Below are 24,637 nucleotides of genomic sequence, written 5' to 3' on the forward strand. Positions count from 1 at the left end.
AACAGACTTGATAGAGGTTTGGGCTTTAGTAAAAGCCGGATAAGGTGTTCCTGGGGTTATGGATGGAGAGTGAGGATGGGCTCCAACCATTAGGCCCATTTTGGGTCTTCAGCTAATTAGCACTTTCACCTGTAAGAGGCTGATAAAATTGTGTCAGGGGTTTTAATCAGTGTCTCACTACCTGGGGAAAGAGGCAGCAGGCCTATTAAGAGACACTGTGATTTATGACTGTGAGTACTGTGCATATGTTTGTGGAAGGGGCAGTAGGTCCTTCCACTGATGAGAGAGGAAATCTCTGTTTACTTAGAACCCAGACAGGCTAGGATTTTATTTTATGTTTCTTGTTTCTGCACAATAAACTAGTTTCGAATAATTTCATGTAAATCCTGGACTGGTGTGCTGTTTCCTGGCTGCTGTGCCCATCTACCCTCAGCCATAGGACAAAAAAAATGTACATTTAAAATGTAAAGTTACAAACACCAATTTGTTGTCAGAGACATCAACTTATATACAGTGAAATCCATGTTGGCGTCGTCGGCAGATGCTTAGGGAAGCCAGATTCTGCTTCAACCCTATACCCAAACATAACATGGAGGACATTGTTAAGGCCTTGCTACAGGCTACATCAGCTCACCAGGGCTCAATAGGAAGCCATCAGGGTGCAGAAAGTGACTCTCAAGGAAATCTGCAGATCCGCAATCAGAGGCAACAGCAATTGCTTATCGATGACCTTGAGCAACAGTGCCAAGACTGTGAGGCCTTAAAAGAGGTGGTGCAGCATCTAGCAGCCCTGTCCGGGACCGCTTCCACCGATGTTCCAATTAGCTCTCACTCCATATGGGCCAGTCATTTTCTGCAAAAGATGACCCAGAGTGATGTTGAAGCTTATCTAGCTACTTTTGAAATAACAGTGGAGAGACAGCTGGCCTAAAGATCAGTGGGCAGCCTTGTGGCACCCTTCCTGTCAAGAGAACTACAAAAAACCTATTATGACTTGTATCTATCTGATGCTAAAGACTATGAGAAGTTAAAAAAAGAAATATTAACTCTTTTGGAAGTCACCATGTTAGTTCATGCCCAACAAGTTAATCGCTGGGAATACCAAACAGAAAAGCCTCCCTGCTCTCAAATGCATGACCTTGTCCATCTTGACAAAGTGGCTACAGCCAGAGTCTTTAACAGGACCCCAGATCGTGGAAAGGGTCATTATGGTTCGATATCTACGGTCCTTGCCTACAGTTCTGCGCAAGTGGGTGAGCCATGTGGACCCTAAAAAGGCAGACCAATTGGTGGAACTTGTGGAGAGGTATGTGGTGGCTGAGGAAGTGTATACCATTGGGCCCTAGTCCCACAACGGCGATCTTCAGTGACCACTGGTAAGACTGGAGTAGGTTGCTGGGCAGTGGAATGAATTGAAGACTGAGTTTGGAACCTGGAGGTAAAATCAACAGAACAAAGAAAGAAGAATTGTCTAAGGTGGATGCACTCATGCTAAATTATAACCTTTATTATATATTTGGTTAAAAATTCTAACCATAAGGAGAAACCGCAGTGAAATGTAAAATAAAGTATGTGTATAATCAAGGAAATAATACGTGTATTAAAATAGTCTCGACCGCACGGGGCTCCTATTATATGTGAGTTAAAGTAATAGTACTTTTATGTGTTGTCACTGTCTCTCTAGTAGCTATAATAACTATTGTACTAGATCACTTATAAATATATTTATGTTGAAGAGATGTGTATAGGTCTCAGTTCGTCAAAGTATGAATTCATGGGAACATGATTCGATTCTCCTCAGAACAGCTCTATTACACAGTCCTATCAAGAGACTATGAAACCTGGAAGTGAGCCGGCAGTGCCAGGAAGGTTCCTACCCCTTAAAGACGATAATAATATGATACAATGTTTCCGATGTGGTGGTTTAGGCCATATTGCTGTTAATTGTTCACTTACCTCTGAGCCTATGCAATGTGATGCTGCTTATGTTAATCGCAGAATGTCTTTCTCTGCTCAGACCGACAGACTGAGACAGATAAGCAAATGTGTATAGTAGTCACTATAGAATACAAACAGATAGAGACTCTGTTAGATTCTGGTAGCCTGATAACTCTTATCAAATACGAATTGGTGAGCCCCTTGAAATATAAAGGGAAAACTGTTACTGTAACTTGCATACATGGGGATACTCAGGATTATGTTACTGTGGAAATGAACATAGAAATGCAGTGTGGCTCCACTGTAGTCCCTGTGGGTTTGGTTCATGATGTGATGTATGATGTGATATTGGGGAGGGAGTTTGGCCACTTCTGGAAGCTGTGGGAAAGTTGATTTGTTACAGAAGTAAATAACCCAGATCTGTTTGAGGATGTTACTGATGCAGTGGGAGCGTCTTCCGAAACAGAAATGTTCCCATTTTTCAAGCATGATTGGGGAGCCAGAGAATGATGAGTGGGGCACAGGATGATGTACCTTCTACTGAAATAAAAAAATGTTGGAGTTAGGTGTAATTGAGGAGTCAAATAGTGAATGGTCAAGTCCCTTTGTGCTCATCCCAAAACCTGACACGAGTTTGCGCTTCTGCAATGATTTATGGAAGTTGAATAATGTGTTTAAGGTTGATGCCTACCCAATGCCTCGGGTGGATGAAGTTTTTGAAAGACTATGAACATCAAGGTACTTAACCACTCTAGACATAACCAAAGGGTATTGGCAACTGCCATTAACCGATAATGCCAAAGAAAAGACAGATTTTTCTGCACCAGACGGATTGCTCCAATACAAGATGTTGCCATTTGGGTTACATGGGGCACCCACCACCGGCAGTAGTCATCTATAGTCCTGATTGGGAGTCTCACTTACCCAGAGTGCAAGCAGTATTGGACTCCATCTATAAGACAGGATTGACAGCCATCCGCAAAAAAGTTGTTTAGGGATGGAAGATGTCAATTATTTTGGATACACCATTGGCAGAGGTTTGCTAAAGCCCCAAACCAGGTGAGAGCTTTCTTAGGAATCACGGGGTACTATAGAAGGTTTATACCCAATTTTGCCACCATTGCTGCCTTATCAAGGGCAAACAGAGTTATGGTTAAATAGAATCCTGAAGCAGAAAAGGCTTTTCAGGAGTTGAAGGTAGCATCGTGTACCCAACCAGTTCTGATGACACCTGACTTTAAAAGTGAATTTGTGGTGCAAACATGCATCGGATGTAGGGATAGGTGCAGTCCTGTCCCAGAACAAAGAGGATGAAGAGCATCCTCTTATTTATTTAAGGAGAAAGTTGAATGTCCATGAGAGAAACTATGCGACTGGTGAAAAAGAAGCATTGGCCATCAAATGGACATTAGAAACTCTCAGGTACTACCTGCTGGGAAGGAAATTCAGGTTGATCACCGATCATGCACCCTTCAAATGGATGTCGGAGAGCAATGGGAGAATAACAAGATGGTTCTTGGCATTACAAAATTTAACATTTTCAGTAGATCACAGGCCAGGGAGACAACTAGTCAATACAGACGCTTTGTCTTGTGTTTTTTGTTTGGGGGCTGCTGTTGTTCCGCCCCACAGGTTGAAACAAAAGGGGAGGGGGGATATGTGAAAAAAGTATTGGTAAGGTCATACACAGGATATATATTTGTCCCAGATTTCTGCCCTATATGTATTAAAAACTCCAGGAAAATGTCTGTGATTGCAAAACAGACTTGATAGAGGTTTGGGCTTTAGTAAAAGCTGGATAAGGGGTTCTTGGGGTTATGGATGGAGAGTGAGGGCGGGATACATCCATTAGGCCCATTTAATGTCTTCAGCCTGAGAACAGGCTAATTAGCACTTGCACCTGTAATAGGCTAATAAAAGCATATCCCACTACCTGGGGTAAGAGGCAGCAAGCCTGTCAAGAGACATAGTGATTTATGACCGGTAGTACTGTGCATATGCCTATGTTTGTGGTAGGGGAGTGCGGCCAGCGGTTTCGAAGCCCGACAGCGGAAGCCTGGCTGTGAAGATCCCGACAGGTAAGTATTCAGTCTATTTACTAACCAAACCCCCCCCCAACCCTCCCTTAGGGGTGCCTAACCCTAACCCCCCCTTCCCCGCAATCTAACTCTAAGTCTCCCGGTGGGGGTGCCTAACCCTAACCTCCCCCACGGCTGTCCGTGTCCGGCTTACCTTCGATCGGTAAGCCAGAAGTCAGGCTCCCGGCGTAGGTCTAATGATAGGCGTCGGGAATTTGACGCCTGTCATTAGACACCTGCCGGGATTAGACAGTCGGGATGCCGACTGTCGGCATTTAGACAGTCGGCATGCCGACTGCATACCAGGAATTAGGTCCTACCACTGATGAGAGAGAGAGAGGGAGAGAGAGAGAGAGAGAGAGAGAGAGAGAGAGAGGGAATCTCTGTTTAGTTAGAGCTCAGACGAGTTAGGATTATTTTTTCTGCACAATAAATTAGCTGCGGATAATTTCATGGAAACCCTGGACTGGTGTGCTGTGTGTTTGGAAGTGCCCATCTACCCCAGGAGAGGGCACCCATAACTTGATCTTATCACAATATAAATATATATAATTATATATTATGCATCATACTCTTTGTTTGTTTGAATCTATCTCTTTGTCTACTTAAAATAACTTGTGACTTGCAACTTCACGTGTCCTAAAACCTCATTGCAAATTGGTTTTAATATCATACAGATCAGAGTTCAGTCCTGGAGTGTGAATTGCAAACCCTCAGGGCATAAGAGTGGATAAGTATCAGTGATTCTGATGCCATAGCTGGTTCTTCCAAAGTGAGGCAATATATACCCTCTGCCACCATATACACTTGTCAGTACTCAGCATGTGGTTGTAAAAGTTCAACTAGGCTGTCATCTCGGGTGTGTGTAAAAGCATTGCTGGTTCTGTACCAGACATCCATGCCTGCCAAGTGTTATTCCTTGAATATGTATACAAGAGATTGGACAATTCTGAGCCCAAATCTCCTTATACAGAATGTCACTTTGTTACCAACACTACACTGTGTGTTCAACTATATGAAAATTATATATTAAGTTTAATCATATTGGTCCTCATTAAGGGGCCTTTTTTATTAAAGTAGTTGTGCAGTTAATATTGGCAGAACCTATTTGGTTGCTATAGGTGTCAACGAGATGTGAAATGGATATTAGTTCACAAAGACGTCCTTAACAAGTATGATGGTTTACTGGTAACGGCAGCAAACACAGGATTAATGCAGTAATAGCGGTATACCGTAATAATAATAAGTCTCTTATAAGAGCTATGTACTGCACTTCCATACAGCACTATGTTGCTCTAACACAGTGACACAAATGGTTACGTGCATGCTCATAAAGCATTATCGACAGTCAAGATGACATCATCCCCGGCAGTACATCACTGCCTGGAAAGAGACAGAGTGCGGACCACCCCCCTCAACACCCCCTCCCCCTCGCTCAGGGCAGTCTCCAATTACACATAAATGTTACACTTTACCTAAACAGAAGTCCTGTAACCAAAAACTTGGTTATTAGATAAAACGATAAACAGTGAAACGTATCAACATTTAATTATATTCCAGTCCACATTTTCTAGGGAACACACATAGTAATTGTGACGTCAATCCCTTTGTTAACATATCAGCAGCATTATCTTTGCTTGCTATGTAGGTTATGCTGATTAAACCTTTTTCTTCACTAATTCACAGATAAAGTGATGTCAAATAGCAATGTACTTGGGCCGTTCATGGTGCTTGGTAGTAGAGGACAAGTCAATTGCACCCTTGTTCATACAAAGAAGACTTAACTCTCTTTTAACTATAAGGCTTCCTTGGTGGCTTCCGTAAGTGCCATGTACTCTACCTCAGTGGTGGATAGGGCAACAGTGGGTTGCTTTCTGTTTTCCCAGCTGACAGTTGTACTTGCTAGTACAAACAGGCATCCTGTATAAGAATGGTCAACTTCATCTGATTCCCAGTTGGTATCACAAAGTTTCCAATATAGAATTTTCAGACTTTGATAACTTTTTAAGTTTAAGAAACTTGAACCCTTTAAGTATCTCAGAATTATTTTAACTGCAGTCCAGTGTTTGTTTCCCAGGATTAATTGATAAGGTACTTTCTTCATTTTCACTATCTCTGCCTTGCTTGTTGGTAACGTGGCTCTTGTGATTTTTGTGTCTTTGTCAATGGGAGTACTGATTGGTTTTTTGTGTCTATCATTGCATACTTAGCAAGTATTGCCTCAATATATTCTTCTTGCTCAATTGTTCCTGCACTCAAGTTTCGGAAGATCCTAACAGATGATATGCAGACCCTAAAGTGGTATATTTACTAAAGGTCAATTTTAATCAATTTAAAATATATCAAAATCGATTAACATCGATGTTGGGGAAAACTGATTGACAGGAAGTGCCGTTTGTGGGTGGTGACGTGGGGGTGGTCATGCGAACGCAGGCATGCCTGTCCATTGGGACGCCGTTTTAGGGGCGTCCATAATTAAGGCCAATGCGGCGGCATAAGCCGCCATACCGTAAGCTGTACGCAGGAAGCGGGCAAAATCATGCGGCAGGTCAGGTCAACCACTATTGTGCGTACGAGTCCAATGATTCTCGATGTTACCGATGTTTACGCTATCTTGCATGCTGATCAGGCTGTGAGTAAAGGGAGATTGGCGACTTAGTATGGGGCTGGGCATCTGCAACTTGTGCTGCTGTCTCCGTACGTATGCATTGATTTGCATATTCCCGCAGCAGACAAGTGCATGCATCTGCATCCGTGCATTCCTTGCTGAATCAGGCCCTATGTGTCTCTGCTGACCTGCTAGCAACAAATCTTCTACGTACAGTATATAAATATGATTAAGAATTGTCTCTATTGTCTTGTGGTATAGACAGTGGGCCTGATTCAGCAGTGCACGCTAGTGAGCTGCTGAACGCAGATTCCCGATGTTTGGGAATCTGCGCAGGTGCCAGACCCATTCTGCGCATGTGCAGAACAGGTCTGCGAGTATGCTTGCAAACTGGCAGCAGACTGTCAGTGATTGACAGTCTGCTGCCGTTTGGGGGTGGGGAGGGGGCGGCAACAGCTCAGTTACACGAAGCAAAGGCGTGTCACCGCCGTTGTTGGGGGGGGAGGGAAGAGGCCAGGATCTCCCTCCTCTACCTGTAAACTGCGGCGGCCGGCTTCGGGTCCCTGTAGGACCATCCTGCCTGAGCTAAATGGCTTTTATTTCAGATGTGGGCACCATTCCAAAGCATTGGAGCAAGTAAGGGAGCCTGGGGGAGCAGCAGGAGAACCTAGCACTGCCCTGGACATATATGTACATATTGATCTTGTCATGCACTGGATAGTGTATTATATGGTATTAATGGTCTATTCATTATTAATCTATTTGATGGTCTATAGCAGTGCACTCCTAACATGCCATGTTTTCCAGATATCCTAGTTGGTGCACAGGTGTATTTATTACTAGCTGACACATGTTAAAAGATCCACAGGTGGTGCTAATTATTTCATTTGTGATACGAAGAATAACATGCAGCAGTGGTGTCACTATGGGGGTAAGGGCCGCTCCGGGTGTCGCCCTCAGAGGGGGTGACACCAAAATGCCGGCTCCTCAGTGACAGGAGTCGGGTGATGCATTGTGACATTCTCTTGTAGCACTTGGGCCCTGTCACAGAGGAAGAGCTGACAGTGCAGGCACTAGCCTCTGGGGGCAACCCAGCATCTCCAGGGATGCTGGACAAGCCTACGGAGTGATGCTCATAAAGCATTATCGGTAGTGATGGTGACTTTATATGTTGGCACTTCCTAACTGAAGGATAATTATACAAACGGTAATGTAAAATACCCATTTGGCCCTCTTGTATGCGTACAGGATGATGTCTCATACATGGACCTCTGATGCATCTGAGCTTGATTCAAGTTTAACTTGGAAATTTTCCTATAAATCAGTTACCCTATGCATTTAAATGTAAAGTACTATTTTAGATTATTCTCTGGAATGTGGGGGCTCTGCAGCTTGGGACGGAGCAGTTCATGTGAATTATGCAGAACTTTTAATGACTTTTATATTGGTTGAAGTAAAGATTCTCAATTTAGGGTTGACGTCCGTCCTGTTTTAACAAATGTTAACCCTGAAATGAATAATAGAAGAAAGAGGATCACTATTGCTTCTGATAAATTAAACCAGTGAATATATGTCTGGAGTTTGTATGTAGTTCATATGCCTGCAACTAATGTCAGATCCAAAGCACATTCAGGGGTGAATTTTTAATAGCTCTTGATTTGCTGGCACATGCAAGTTTTTGGCGATTTAGCTACTATATTTATGACTGCAATGATTTAAAAGACAAAACCAACCTGGTTTTACCTTTTAACTTATTGCTGCTTAAAATCTCGCAGCTAAATCGCCGAAGACTTGCAGAAACAACTTGCGGGTGCCAGCAACTTCCAGCCTATTACCTTGTATCCCCTTCTAATCATTTCACAATATGTGGCAGTGTGACAAAAGTGATAGCGGAGGAACTGAACGAGGAAAGAAGTATTTACAGTTCAGCAACTGGACTTTATTAAGTATAAAATAACAGGGAGGAGTTCTCCTCGGGCATAGTGTCATTGGATGCGACTAAGGCATTTTACTCTGTGGAGTGGCCCTTCATGTGGGAGGTCATGTGTCAATTCAGATTTGACCCAAGATATCGTAAATGGGTCCTATTATTATACGACAGGCCAAGCGCCAGATTGTCTGTCTGTAAATGGTTCTATTTCTTCCCCTTTTTCATTGGCCTAGAGCACGCGCCAGGGGTGCCCATTGTCCATTGTTAATCATCTAGTATTAGGCTAATCCTGATATTTGCACTCACAACGCTGTGAAACATGATTGCACTATATTTGGCAACATTGTAAAGGGTGGCTAACGAATGCTACTAAATAGACACTATACAACTCCTCCTAATATGTCTGGATATTGAGCTGTTCACACAAGAATGATATATGTATGACCCAGGATTAAAGGTGCATACACACACAACGATTTTTTTGAACGATTATCGTTAACCTATATCGTTTATCATTAAATCATTGAAAAAATCGTTCACTTTCTAAGTTAAAACTATGAACGATTATCGTTCATGCAAGTTCACGTTTGTAGTTTCTAGTTCAGTCAGACTGACCAACTCAACGATTTTCAGTAAGGGAATATGCAAAAATCGTTTGCAGTTCAAAAAAATCGTTCATTACATTTAGTAAATGAACGATTTTAGTAAACGATTTTTGTTCATTTTTCCCTTAAAGAAATGAACGAAAATTGTTTAATAAAATCGTTCATTTACTAAATCGTTGTGTGTGTATGCAGCTTTAGTGCTGATGTGAGTGGTGTATTTAAGAGCATAAATGCCAGCATTATAAATCATAAGCAAGTATATATGCTGTGAAGAAAAAATGATATGACCACTAAGCCTATCCTAATGATTCCACTGATAATGTTGTAAGATATTAATACATTACATTGTGAAGTTTTATAATGAGTGAATAACCAATGATCTAAAACAGATACCATATATAGTGTTGCGATTTGAACATTAACACTATGAACCCCTGATATTTATAAAGGGGAAGCCTTTATATAAAGGAGAAATAGCCCAGACATTGGACTGGGATAAAAGGACCTAGTAGAGTATAAACTGTTAAACTGATTGTGTTGGGCAAATAATTAAATGATATTAATATTACTACTGCTCTATATTGTATCAATCTATCCCCAGTTTATCCCAACCGAATATATTTAACATGGTCATTAACACCTAAACCAATATATGATAACAATATTACACACCTTTTATCTGTAATAGTTGGCCTGAATAGAGGACCCTTTATGAGGTTTATATATATATTGGTAATATCCAGGGCTGTAGCTAGGGTAGTGCGGCCGGTGCCATGGCATAGGGCACCACAGGTCAGGGGGGCGCTGTTTGGGCCCGTCAAATTTCTGCATTATGTCCTTTTGAAAAGTGAAGGGGGCACCAATGCTCTTTCTGGCACAGGGCACCAAAAAGTCTAGTTACGGCTCTGGTAATATCTAATTGTATATCATATTTGGAATCGTATACACACCATTGAGGTGAGAATAGTAATAACATTGGAGTTTTGAGCTCATCAGAAAATTTTATTTTCACTTTGTTTTTATACAACTATATTTCTCTGGCAATATTTTAAGATTTATCATTGTTATTTTAATTTTATTACATTCCAAATTTGCTGTGAACATTATTGTTTGATTATTTATATTGAGATCCATGAATGCCCCATGTAGGAATACTTTTCTTCTTCTTGTTTGATTATTATCTAATTATGTAATCAGGCTACCAGCAGCTCTTCAAGTCATATACTCTGGCCTAAAAAATAACTGGGATAAGTTCTATATTATGCCACTTAGAGGTAGCTGCTCGGTAACCCTTTTAGGGCTCCATTTACTAATGAATTTGTCCTGCTATGTGTTATTTAACGTTACTGCTCGCCATGTTTTTTTGTGTTTTTTAACTTGTATTTATTAATAGTTTGCTCACCAGTCAGCGGTGATGTTAAAAATCCCATCAGCGCTGTTTCTTCTCCCCAAACAGCGCTGATGAATGGAAGTTGTGTTTTTTTTCCTGTAGTAGGTGCATATGCTGTGTGTTAGCACTCCCGGCACATGCACAGTGAGATGGACCTGGCTCCCCTCAGATCCCCGGCAGCACCAGCAACAACCTCCCTTCCCAGCCCAGCGTGTTGTTTGCTGGGAAGGAAGGTTGTTGCTGCTGCTGCCTTGCAAGTAAGGAGAGGTACAATCAGCCGTGTGCTGGGGTTCTGCGGGCAGGTGGAAGGGTTGGCCACCGGCTGCTGAGAGAGGGAGGAAGGGGTCCGCTGTCTGCTGCGGGGGAGAGGGAGGAAGGGGTCCGCTGTCTGCTGCGGGGGAGAGGGAGGAAGGGGTCCGCTGTCAACTATGGGGGAGAGGGTGGAGGGGAGGAAGAGGGGTTTCCGGCTGCTGTGAGAGGGAGGGAGGGGTCTGCTGCAGGAGGGAGGGAGGAAGAGGGGCTGCAAGCTGCTGTGATGGGGAGGGAGGAAGGAGGGGAAACGCCAGCTTCTGAGACAAACAAGACCATAGCGCTTGTGAGCACAGTTTAACAGAAGCATGGGGCTGAAGAGTTCAAAATAACGCAACAAACGGTAAGTTAGAAATACTGTTCGTTGGTAAATAAGGGAAGTAAAAAGAGAATAGTGCTGCATTACACTGCCACTAACAGGCTTTAATAAATATCAGAAACACTAGAATTCACACGCAACGAGTTTTGAACTCTTAAAACTCGTTAGTAAATGGAGCCCTTAGTCTCTCTTTGTTTGGTAGACCATTTAAATATTTAGGTATTTGGTTAACAAACACACCTAGTGATTTTGTATCCCTTAATATAAACCCTTTTTTAAAATTTGCGTTAAGGATACAATTGGGGTGTGGAGCCGACTCCCCTTTACAGTTATGGGTCTGGACAATTTAATAAAAATGGTCTGCAACCCACGCTTTTATACATACTTCAACATTTTCCTGTTTTTCTTTCTGCTGGTACATTTCGGAATCTAAATAGTCTCCTTTAATGGTTTGGGTGAATCGTCATTCTCGTTTTAGTTTAGGCCCTCTTACTTGGACTAGATCTGCTGGAGGTCTTGCATTGCCGAATTTACTATTAAATACTATTCTTATGCAACTCAAAAGGTACATTTGCAGATATGACTTCAGGACATGCCGTTGGACATCCATGTGCAGCTCCGTGACTTGGTTACGGAGGTTGCCGTCATGGGTGCAGCCATGACTGTATTCATCACCCGACTGACCCTTCATCCAATGGTAGCATGGTTGTTGTCAGCTGACTCTGTCCTCCAATGGACTGCTACCTTGGGGTATATTACTGGGCTCTGGACAACAGGAAGTTGCCTGTATAACATCGTTTCTACTAGTGTTTGCTTGCCGTCACTTTGTTCCAGGTTCCCTTGCTATTCTGCTCTCAAATCATTTCTAGTTACTCTCCTGTGCCAGGGTGCGTCTGATACCTAGTCCGTGTACTCAGTACAACATCAGTGTCACTCTCCTGTGCCAGCAGTGCGTCTGATACCTAGCCCGCACACTCAGTACAATATCCAAGTACAGAATTCAGAAGTACACTCTCCTGGGCCTCATCGATGTCATCTCCCTCCATTTCTCACCAGTATCGGATACCTGACCAAAGGACCGTGACCTGCTTGCTGGGTGCAGCTTAAACCCATATCCCGCTTGGAGTGGTCACTGGCGAACACCTCTCAGCAGGTTAAACTCTGCGCCTTTGGTCAGGTCTCGTCAACATCCGATACTTGTGGATAAGGAGGACATACATCCAGGCCCCTTGCCTCCGATTCCTTCAACAACCCGGGACCTCCGCTTTCAGCTCCTCAGTAGGAGATCCTCCTGAGCCACTCATGACAAATACCCTGGGTTTACTCCTGGGTTTGGGTGAATCATCATTTTCGTATTCGTTTAGATACCCTTACTAGGACTCGATCTGCCGGAGGTCTTGCATTGCCGAATTTTAAATACTATTATTATGCAACTCAAAAGATACATTTACAGATATGGCTTCAGGACCTGTCTAGCGATGCTTTGCATGTTCTTTTAGTATCTCAGTCATGCCCTGGGTTTACTCCTATACAAATATTGCTAGAAGGTAGAACTATTTCATCTAGCCCGCCCTTGTTAAAACAAGCAATTAAAATTTGAAGGCAGGTCTCTGGCATGATAGAGGCTCCTGCATTAGACCCTGACACATCCTCGAGTACTGTAGCTTGAGTATACAGACCGAACTGGCTGGTTTACAGCCTGAGTTTTATCACCAAAACGAGTGATAAATGTCACTGTGTATGATAAATGCTGCTCCAGCCAATCGGATCCCAGCTGTCATTATTCTAACAGATGACAGTTGGGAGCGTATTGGCTGGAGCAGCATTTATCATACACAGTGAAATGTATCACTTGTTTTGGTGATAATACTCGTTAGTAAATGAAGCCCTTAGGGCCTGATTCAGAGCTGAACGCTCTGACCAGAGCGCTCGCTCTGAATCAGGGCCCTCCTCCATGAAAATGGAGCGTCCTCTTGGACGCTCGCATAGCTGTGGGTGACCACCCACAGCATATGCAAGCGTCCATGATGATGGTCGCGATGGTCTTGACCATCGCGACCATCGGGCTTGCGACGGAGACCCTGCGGTAGGGTCTCGCTGCCGCAAGCCCAGGAGTGATTTTGGCTCTATCAGAGCCAAAATCACTCCCACTGACATCACTAGTGATGTCAGTGGGGCCGGCTCCAGAGGGTAGACGTTCCCATGGGAACGCCTCCGTCTGGACAGCACGCCCCCTTTGGTGCGAGACCCGGAGCGACAGCTTGGCTGTCGCAGTCCGGGTCTCGCGCATGCGCATGATGGAGCTCCCTCCGTCGTGCGCATGCGCAGTGGGGGAACATCGACCCGATTGCGAGCGTCCTTTGCTCGCGAACGGGTCTGAATGACCCCCTTAGTCTGGTAGTCATGTTTACAATAGGTCAATTGTACGATAACTCAGTTCTTTGTTCATTTGATAATCTAAGACAGAAATATTATTTCCCATCAGAGTATTTCTATCGATATCTGCAGCTTAGACATGCCTTGTCGACACAGTTTTCAAATTTCACCCCCTGTATTGATATCTACTTTATTAAAAAATTTTTGCTGACTCTCTGCCCCTGTAAGCCATTATCATACTCTTATTTGTGTTTATTATCCTTTCACCATACTGAAAATCTACCTAGACTTAAATCTCAGTGGGAGGCGTATTTGGGTCCTATTAAAGATGAGACTTGGCCTGAGGCATTGAAGACTCCTAAGGTTTCTACAACCCCTATTAGATTTCAGCAAATTCAATCATTTTTTTTCAACATCATACGTATCTTACACTGGTTTGTTTAGTTAGATATGGAGGTCGCTCTACCGTTCATTGGCCTAAATGCCACAGAGGAGGAGTCATTTAGGCATTTATTGTGGGAGTGTTCATTTGTTTGCCAATTCTGGGAGCGGGTTAAGTCTGTTTTAATCGAACTGGGAATTCCTATTGTAACACTCAAGCCAGTAGCGTGTTTGGGAATGTTCGAGAGAAATCTTGTTAATAAAAATAGTAAACAGTTAATATTAAATATGTGTGCCTTAGCTAAAGTGTCTATTGCTCGTTTATGGATGGCTTCCGAGGGACCGGAAGTTGAAGCCTGGTTGTCTTTGATTCACTTTACTGTTCAGCATAAAAGACACATTTATATTACACATAAGGCAGAAATTAAATTTAATCAGATTTGGGGTAGATGGCTGGAGTACAAATTTGCCTCATCCTAAAGAAATGGAAGATTTTATAGTAGTTTATCTCTAGGTAAACATTTACAAATTATTAGATGTACATAATAGTGTGTGGTTTTCTTGTGTATTTAAATTATGATAAGAGAGCCAGTGCAGCTTTTGAGTTATTTAATTATTATTATTATTTTATTTGTTTCTCTCTTCCTTTCTCTTTCCTTGTTTTTGTATATATGTGATGCTATGTATAGGCATAAAATGTATATTGTAAAATGAGATAGCTATTACAATTTGCAAGGGAATATACATTTTTTTCAAATGTCGGCAAGTATATATTTTTCATGAATTATAAACTACGCAATTAAAACCAAAATATATAATTATTAAGCATATAAAAGTTGTATTTATAGTTTGTATATATGTAGTTGATATATTTACAGGCACAGTACATATGGTTTAATAATGATAATTAATAAGTTATTCATAGTCACTATTATTGTCACTATATAATTAGTTAGTAAAATGATAGATATTACACCTATAGTTAATACACTTATAGTTATTATAATTGTAGTAAACACATTTATAATGAATGCACTTATAATCAGTAAAGTACACGTTCATGTTTACGATCACTATATTATAGTCATTAAGGTAGTGGTTATTTATTTTGAGGCTAATAAATGTATAGTTGATGTGTTAGTGGTTTTGATAACCCATACTAACTATATAGATTTTCACCATGGTTAATTATTTTGGTTAAGTTAGTTGTAATTGTTATAATTATTGTTACATTTCATTGTTATGTGTTATGTTTTAGGTCACTATATTTAGAACATTTATATTGCTATAGCTATGGTAGTTCAATGTGTAAGTGTATTTCAATTAGCCTTTAAGCACTATATATTGGGCTTTGGTTCTACTCACCGAAAGTTAGAATTGGTATTGTATTATAGATTGTTGCTGTGTTATGCCTGCCATCACTATGTCTTATTTTATGTTGTATATGTTACATGTTTTAAAATGGTAAATTAATAAAATATTACTCATTAAAAAAAAATATATATATTGGTCCATCCATACAGTAGTATATTGGTCTCTCCTCTCCCCCTGCATTGTCCTGACTCCCTTCTCTCTGTCCCCCACAGTGGGAGCTGAGAGGTTTTACGTGGAAATTTAGAGGTGGCAGTGTCAGTGGTATGGAAATGTACATGAATGGCAGTTGAGAGTGTTATATCAGTAGGAGAAGTGCACACTGAGTGTATGTGTCCGCGCTCACAGTAGATAAATGATGTCCTGTTGTGTCACACAATATTAGGATATAGAGGCAGCAGATTCAGTTTAAAAAATATATCAAAAAGCAGGGATGCACTTACCAGTAATAGTGGCAGAAAATGTTGTCTTTATTGAGGTATATTAAGCATTCCTTACACACCAATGTTTCGGTCCTATATACTGTAAGTCGGACCTAATACAGCAGATTCTTTCAGATCTCTCTGTCTGCTCTCGATGAATTTAGAATCTGCAATATGCCTGCTGATGCTGGAGCAGAGTGATAGCGTGATCTAGTACAATGCTTCCAGCCCATTGCGATGCTGAATAGGTGTACGCTATATACAGTAAATATTGCATAAATTAATGACTTTCAAAAAACTTTACAAAAATGAGTTGGTACGTCGGTGACTAAGGTCCTGCAGCACTTCAGGCATTACAGCGTATTCCATGAAAATGCAAAAAAGTGCAAAAATGACAGCTCAGCTTCCATGTCTTTGCTTGTCCTCACAGCAAACCTAACATCACTTACTGATGTAAAGAAAGGATTCATCACTTGTCATCAACTTCTAGTGATGTGTTTGAATCTCTTTATCTTTGACATTACTGAGAATTGTGCTTGTTAATTGGTAATACAATGGAAACCTGTTGCTATAAAGCTAACCGCTCTAATACCTCTAACTGATAGGCAAATATTGGCATTTTTATAGATACTGTATGGGGTACTCAATATACTTTTATGATGTGTATATCTGAGGCATCTGGGAAAACCCTTTAACACAAGTGATAAATAGATAATATAACAGTATGGTAATGTAATGTAGAATGCAAAATGTTTGTTGATCAATTAGTGAACAGTAGGTGGCAGCAGTCCTCTCAGCTTAGTACCACATAAGCAAGTTAAAAAGAAGGGGTCAGACTTGATTTACCACCCCCTATACTCCCTCCCCTTTTCAAGTGGGTTTATAATGGGATCCCAATGGAAGTGTTAATGCTTTAAACCTGCTGCCAGTACAGGGAAAGACAAGAGCTGCAGGAGGCACATCTGTGTATTTCCACATATCTTGCTGTCTTTAGTGTTTTTTTATTTTTTTAATGTACTGAGTTTTATACTTAGTCCCCTAAACTAGAGAAGATTAACAGTTTCATGCATATATATCATAAATATTTATTTTATTATTTTTACACCTGTTTTGAAGTAAAAAAATGATTCAGAGAAGTCTGACCATTTTTGTAACATCTCAGTTCCTCCTTGTACTGCTGAATCTACCACAATCCTTCAATCACAGAGCAACTGGACCCAGGGTAAGACACTGACTTCTCACTTTTATATATCTATGTCTAACCATCGTCTGTTACATTTGCTGTAATCTGAATTCACATTTTTGAAAACATACCACATTTCTGCAGTCGCTGAATATTTTCTTTCATAAATATAATAATGTCAGCTAAGCAGATTTATTTTTGGAAAGCATTTCAGTGGCAAGGAAAAGTTGAAACTACTATTTTAATAAAAAATAAAATAAAAATCTAAAATATTATTTGTTTTAAAGAAAAAAAATAATATATATATATATATATATATATATATATATATATATATATATAATATATATATATAAAAAAAAATCTAGACAATGTCCTGTAGATCTGTGAGGATTTTTATAGCATATTTGCTTTCTATGTTAGTGATGATTTGTAAAACTGTCCACAAGTAATTATGTATTTTTATTTTTTAATGTGTCTATCAATTCTTATACTTTATACATCAGTGATTGGATACATTTTCAGTTAAAAACACAGGTCATATGTTGCTTTTGCCTTTTGCTTTATTTACCTCCTTTATATTAATGTCTTCTGCTGTCTAAGTTATTCAAATACATTACAGTTGTCTAAATACATTAAAGGTGTCTGACTAAGGTGTCTGTGCCACTGGCAGCAATATATAGGAATACCTAATATGACATGAGATTAATTAAAACTATAGTGTCTGCTGCAATTTACCAATGTTTTTTTTATCAAAAAACTGCTTTAGTCAAATTCCTGTTTGTTTAACAAATAAGCTATTAAATTTCGTTTGTGGTAAATTTATGTAAACAAATGATTGCGGAAGTTAGTGTTGTAATTCTGCATACCATTTATCCTGGGAGCTAAAATTATCTCTATACCTTATTTTTTTTATTACAGTATTACTTTCTAATATTATCTTTACACCTTTATATGAACTTTATATTTCTGTGTCTGGGTACTATGTCATGGCTTAATATTGTTTCTTATTAGTGATGATGTTTCCCTAAACAATGATAAAGTCCTGATCAGCTCACTAATTTACTGTCAAAAAGCAAACAATAAAAATATTTTAGATCAGTATAATAATGAGCACACAACCAATGACTGTTATAAATAACAGTATATCTGACAGGCTGAAATGTTTGACAAGTTCAATATCACCAGTCTCACCCCAGATAGAGATGTATTAGATAGACAATTGTCATTTTAGATATAACATAAAACATACCATTTGATGCAATGCTAAATGCACTAAACGTAACCGGTGAAACTGGCTACAAAATGAGCAGTCCATTTGTTTGACCCATTAGCAAAACGACCGCGACTGCGGTCAGCTTGACGCACATGTTATAAATGTCATTAGTTTGGCATGAATAGCAAATAATTAGCCTTCCCACACTAGCTGGTGTCCTCATGTTTATGTTATTATGGTCAGAGGTCGATAGGATTTTCTGTCTTGAAGGAACCATTCTGTGCAAATTTTCATTGTCCATAAAAATGAAAACCAAATGGACAGAAGAAAATGGGCACCTGCATGATTAATAGAATTGGATTCCTATGGGTAACGAAATACAGCGTAGAAGTCACTTTCAGCCATCAAGGCCAACTTGACATGTTTGTTTTTGTAGGGGTTCATATATATATATATATATATATATATATATATATATATTATGGATCAGATTCAATAAGATGTGAAGTTCTGATGGAACCTCTCGCGCTAATACTAGGCTGGTGGTTATCCAGGCAGGAAAACCTTTCTTGTATATGCTTGCATCCCATAGACATGTGAGCATAAAATAAGCAATGTCTTCTTCCTGTAATAACCTAATATGTGCTCAATTGCCATAAGTTCTGTTGTTATATCACTGCTAATTAAATTTGCCCCTATCTGTTTTTACTACATGACATTACTGTTTATTTGCATTGTTATCAGATCCTCTTTTAAGTGCTAATCATCCAAACATTGCTATCCATCCAGTGCTAGTTATGGTGACATCTAAGATGATTTGAATATATTATAGGGGACACTATAAAAATACAGTTGTAAGAAGGTGGTCAAATTGAATTTCCATCAAGACATTATATATTTGGTATACTCATAGGGGTCTATGTACTAATGCTGGGTACACAATGTCCGACATATTGGCTGTTCAATTGAATGGGCGATTTATTGTGTGTGCGTCAGCCAATGTGTACCAGCGATATGTCTGTGAACAACGATGTTCACAGACATGACGCGTCGGCTGTGCTGCACAGCCGATGCCCAATATATCTGCAGTGTCAGCCTCCCGTACACCTGCTGCATGGGCCGGCAGTGATTGACAGCTCAACTGGGTGGGTGCATGTACCCACCTTTATCATTGGAGATAAAGTGGACATAGATAAAGTACCAACCAATTAGCTCCTAACTGTCACTTTGCAGGCTGCGTTTGAAAAATGACAGTTAGGAGCTGATATTTGGTACTTTATCTCCATCCACTTTATCGGTCTCCAAGGCTTAGTACATAGACCCCATCGTTCCTTATCTGTCCAATTAAATATAAATTGGTCAAAGTAGTTGAGGACTCCAATATCCAATAACAAAGGAATTGGTATATTTTGATGATGTTCATCACGTCGACATTCAGCATGTTGACATTGACCACGTCTATATTCATTATGTCAAAACTGATGAAATGCTGACATGATTAGAACATCAACAAAATGTTCCTGATGGTCCAGTGGAGACTTATCTGATTTGGCGGGTCTGGTGTCTTCAGCGGTGTCTTGTGGGTTTAGCAGTCAGCTGACCATGACTTTTGGCTGTTCCTGTGGTGAGTATTGCTAACCCCTAACCTTAATGCTAATCCAAATCCTCCCTATGCAGCCTTACCTTAACTCCTAACCCTTCCCTTAGTACCTAACCCTAGCCTCCTCTCCCACAGCCTAACCCATAACCCTTCCCATAGTGCCTAACCCTGGCCTCTCCTCCCACAGCCTACCCCTAACCCTACCCCTAGTGCCTAACCCTAGCCTCCCCTCCCACAGCCTACCCCTAATCCCTAACTCTCCCACTAGTGCCTAACCCAAGCCTCCTTTCCCACAGCCTAACCTTAACCCCCTTAGTGCCTAATCCTAGCCTCCCCTCCCACAGCCTACCCCTAACCATACCCCTAGTGCCTAACCCTAGCCTCCCCTCCCACAGCCTACCCCTAATCCCTAACTCTCCCACTAGTGCCTAACCCAAGCCTCCTTTCCCACAGCCTAACCTTAACCCCCCTAGTGCCTAATCCTAGCCTCCCCTCCCACAGCCTAACCATAACCCTCCACGTACTGCCTAACCCTAGCCTTCTCTCCCACAGCCTAAGCCTGACCCATAACCCTCCCCCTAGTGCCTAACCCTAGCCTCCCCTCCCACAGCCTACCCCTAACCCTCCCCCTAGTGCCTAACCCTAGCCTCCCCTCCCACAGCCTACCCCTAACCCTTGACCTATTGCCTAACCCTAGCCTCCCCTCCCACAGCCTACCCCTAACCCTCCCCTAGTGTCTAACCCAACCTCCCCTCCCACAGCCTACCCCTAACCCTTCCCTTAGTACCTAACCCTAGCCTCCCCTCCCACAGCCTAAGTCTAACCCATAACCCTCCCCTCCCACAGCCTAACCCTGGCCTCCCCTCTCACAGCCTAACCCTATCCCTCCCCCTAGTGCCTAATCCTAGATTCCCCTCCCACAGCCTACCCCTAATCCCTAACTCTCCCACTAGTGCCTAACCCAAGCCTCCTTTCCCACAGCCTAAACTTAACCTCCCCTAGTGCCTAACCCTAGCCTCCCCTCCCACAGCCTAACCCCTAACCCTCCCTTTAGTGCCTAACCCTAGCCTCCCCCCACAGCCTAACATAGCCCTCCCTGTAGTGCCTAACCCTAGCCTACCCTCCCACAGCCTAACTCAAACCCTTCCCATAGTGCCTAACCCTAGCCTCTCCTCCCACAGCCTAACCTTAACTGTCAGCATTCTGAGTGTCAGCATTTCACATGTAGACATTTCAGGTGTCAATATCGTGAACATGTCGACATTCTGCAGATTTTCAACAATGTCAACATCATTGTTGACATTGTGGTGTCGACATTATGATGGTCGGGATCCGGTCTAAAGATCTACAGTAAAAATGTAGACAATATCTAGAGGGGGGTAAATTTACTAAAGTGAGAGTTTTTTTAAGTGAATGTTAGAAGTGATGTTGTCCATAGCAACCAATCAGATTCTAGCTATTATCTTCTAGAAGGTGCTAGTTAAATGTTAAGCAGAATCTGATTGGTTGCTATGGGCAACATCACTTATAAAACTCTCACTTTAGTAAATTTACCCCCAGATGTTACAGGCAATAGGTCAACAGGGACAAGGTCGAGAGGGTTAAAATGTTGACACACTAAAGGTCGACATGTAAGAAGGACGACATGTACAAATGGTCAACAGGGTCAAAATGTCGACATGAAAATGGTTGACACCCTTTTTTTTTTTTAGGGTTTCAGTTAGGCACTTACCGGAGGGTTAGGCACTTACCTCAACGGTTATGGTTAAGCACTTATCCCAACGGTTAGGGTTAGGCACCAGGAGCGAAGGTTAGGCACTAGAAGGGACGGTTAGGGTTATGCACCAGGAGGGAGGGTTAGAGTTAGGCCCCAAGGGGAGGGTTAGGGTGAAGATTAGGGTTAGAAAAAAAAATGTGTCGACCATATCCATGTTGACCTTTTGACCATTTGTACCTGTCGACCTATTGCCTGTCTAACATCTGGTGTCTATCTAGACATTGTCTACCTCTTTACTGTAGATCTTTCAATCCACATCCTGATGGCCAACATTGTAAATGTCAACAAAATGACTGCATGCTATAAACAGACTAGTTCTATAGCAACATTTATTACCATATAGCCGGGAAACCAGGATTTACTCCCTCATACAGTAGTACAGTGCTTGTTGGTAGAACTCATTAGTGATGTGCATACTGGCGTGTGTACTAAGGGCACACTGCAATTGTATATCTTTCATACTAAATGTTTGGGCTGGATTATCAGATTTACCACACTGCTGTGCACAGTACAATGTATAATATAAATGAGCAAACGCTACAGCAGTGGAGCAGCCCACCTGGTCTCCTGGCCTGCAACAAGCACATTGTGGAACCCGATCATCCTGGTACAGTATATCTGATGAAAGGAGACACACCCAGTCTGCAGCTGATAAGTCAGTTTCTGAGAGACCACTTAGGGTGTGTTATCTTCTGTACATATACATGTGTCTGTACACACTCAAACATTGCACACATGTGGATCACAGCGTGTTCTATACACACTACACTAGAGCTTTCACATGTGGAGGATATCTACCATACGGCAACGTTCCCTATATCTTTGATTGCCATAGTCTTCGGTGGGGAGCCCAGTTGAATGCAGCCTGGGCTTCCTTGCAAGTTGAAATTGAATAACTAGAGTATTCTTCATATTGATCTGTCAAATATGTAGTAAGGCAGAATCACAGGATGGAGAAAACGACTACTACACAGTGCTATAGAGGTGAGAGAAACCACAATCAATTTATAATTAATAATAATTTATTGAAAATGCAACTGCATCAATTAAAAATATCACTTTATAGCAATACAGAGCATCCTTTCACAGTATGTTTTCTTTGCATAATAGTACAAACAACAGATGATATAATTATATCTAATCAAAACCTATTCATAAAGCTTTTAAATATATAAAAAAGAAGAAACCAGTAGTCTGTTTCCAGGCCAACTGATGTGGTTATAACCACTGAAATATATATGTATATGTGCACATATAATATTGCTGCCCCACTTCAGGAGACAGATATCGTTTTTAGGACTCTAAAAGATATCAAACTATGATTCACAGTCACTGTTATAATTGTATGACTCTAAAAGATGATACACAGTCACTGTTGTAATATCGGCTCCTAAAGGAAGAATTTATCCTGGATATAATTGTCAGGACCCACGGAGTGACCCACGGAGTTGGCTTGTAGACTGCTGTATACTCCAAAGTGGTCACTCACCGCTAATCACAGGATGGCACTGCATGAAAAAACTGCCACGAATCATGGGTTTGCAAGGGGGGTCGCTAAATTATGCGGGCTTGACCCCTCGGTACAGAGCCGCGATTCCGGGCAATTATCTCTCCATCCTGCCCACTTCACTAGAAGGTGGGAGGGATGCTGCAGATCGGGACACTCTTCCGAGGGTGCGGGTGGCTAGCCAAACTTTGGGAGCCTTCAGCAGTAGGTAAGTATGACACAATGTAAACCTTGTCATGTCAGCATTCTGCATGTCTACATACTGTAGTGTTTTCACTATGTCAGATTTAACCGTAACCCTAAATTGCCACTAATTAGCACTACTTTTGACATTGACTGTCGAATCGATATGCACAACATTGTGTATGTTGACCTAACACCTATGTTGACATTCTGGTGTTGACATTCTTACTGTCAACATGCTGACTGGATTCCCTTCCCACAATCCAAAAACACACTAGGGGGTATATTTACTAAAGTGAGAGTTTTTAGAAGTGGAGATGTTGTCCATAGCAACCAATCAGATTCTACTTAACATTTATCTAGCCCCTTCTAGAAAGCAATAGCTAGAATCTGATTGGTTGCTATGGGCAACATCTCCACTTCTAAAAACTCTCACTTTAGTAAATATACCCCTAGTAGTTAAATAGATCTGACAAAATGGGATTTTAGACTGTAAGCTCAAATAGACAAGGGACAGAAATGAATAACCTATATGTTCTGAATAGCGCTATGTAAATTAGTGGCAATATTTAAATAAATGATGATAATAATAATAATCCAGGGCTTCAATGAGTTCAGAAGATGCATTTCCTATAGAGACTGATGGTGACTTTTCTGAAAACTGTAGTAAAGAAAAAACAATTGGCCAGATGTTTGCTTAAATGTAATAATTACTGTCTAATTACTGCCATAAGCAGACCATGTTTTTCCTGTGCAACAGTTCTTAATAAATGGACTCCCACTGTTCTCTCAGATAGCAGGAGTTGAAGATATGTACCATATGCTACAAATAATCTAAGGCGCAGATTCAGAGCCTCGTACTACATGTGACATTCGGTCAGGAAACCTATTTTGCTTTCACTTGCGTCCCATAGATGTGCAGCCAAAAATCAAGTAAGGTTGTCCTAACATTATAACCGGAAATATGTGTAACAGCATATATGATGCAGCATTCCACCAAGACCTCGCGGCTACTTGAATTTGCCCCTAAATTTATTTATTACCAGTTATTTATATAGCAAACCTATTCCGCAGCGCTTTACAGGGAATATTTGTCCATTCACATCAGTCTCTGCCCCTGTGGAGCTTACAGTCTAAATTCCCTACCACATGTACACGCACATGCTGACATACTAGGGATACGTGTAAAGCACTGGTGTTTTTAGTGTGTATGAGGCCTTAGTATTATGCATTAGGAATAGCATGTAATATAAATGTTTGTAAACCAAATGTATACTGTATTTTATTACCAGTTATTTATATAGCGCACACATATTCCGCAGCGCTTTACAGAGAATATTTGGCCATTCACATCAGTCCCTGCCCCAGTGGAGCTTACACTCTATATTCCCTATCACATGCTCACACACATAAACACTAGGGTTAACTTTGTTTGGACCCAATT

At 41.2% G+C, this 24,637-nt stretch overlaps 1 protein-coding gene across 6 annotated transcripts in view; it reads left to right on the forward strand.

Moving 5' to 3' along the window:
• SMOC1 (SPARC related modular calcium binding 1) overlaps positions 1-24,637 on the forward strand; it is a 300,868-nt gene that overhangs the window by 36,993 nt on the left and 239,238 nt on the right. For 4 of the 6 annotated variants that reach the window (XM_088471206.1, XM_088471208.1, XM_088471209.1 and 1 more), the window contains exon 1: positions 16,665-16,949. The exons of 1 other annotated variant lie outside the window; for it this stretch is intronic. In XM_088471206.1, the coding sequence (XP_088327332.1) occupies positions 16,851-16,949 (99 nt within the window). In that variant the 5' untranslated portion in view covers positions 16,665-16,850. Of the gene's footprint in view, positions 1-16,664; positions 16,950-24,637 lie in introns of those variants that run through there. One more of the 6 variants, XM_088471207.1, reaches the window with a different exon arrangement.

This window comes from Taudactylus pleione, unplaced genomic scaffold (genome assembly GCF_031769625.1).
Source record: "Taudactylus pleione unplaced genomic scaffold, aTauple2 ptg000113l, whole genome shotgun sequence".
In the NCBI taxonomy this organism is placed as follows: domain Eukaryota; kingdom Metazoa; phylum Chordata; class Amphibia; order Anura; family Myobatrachidae; genus Taudactylus; species Taudactylus pleione.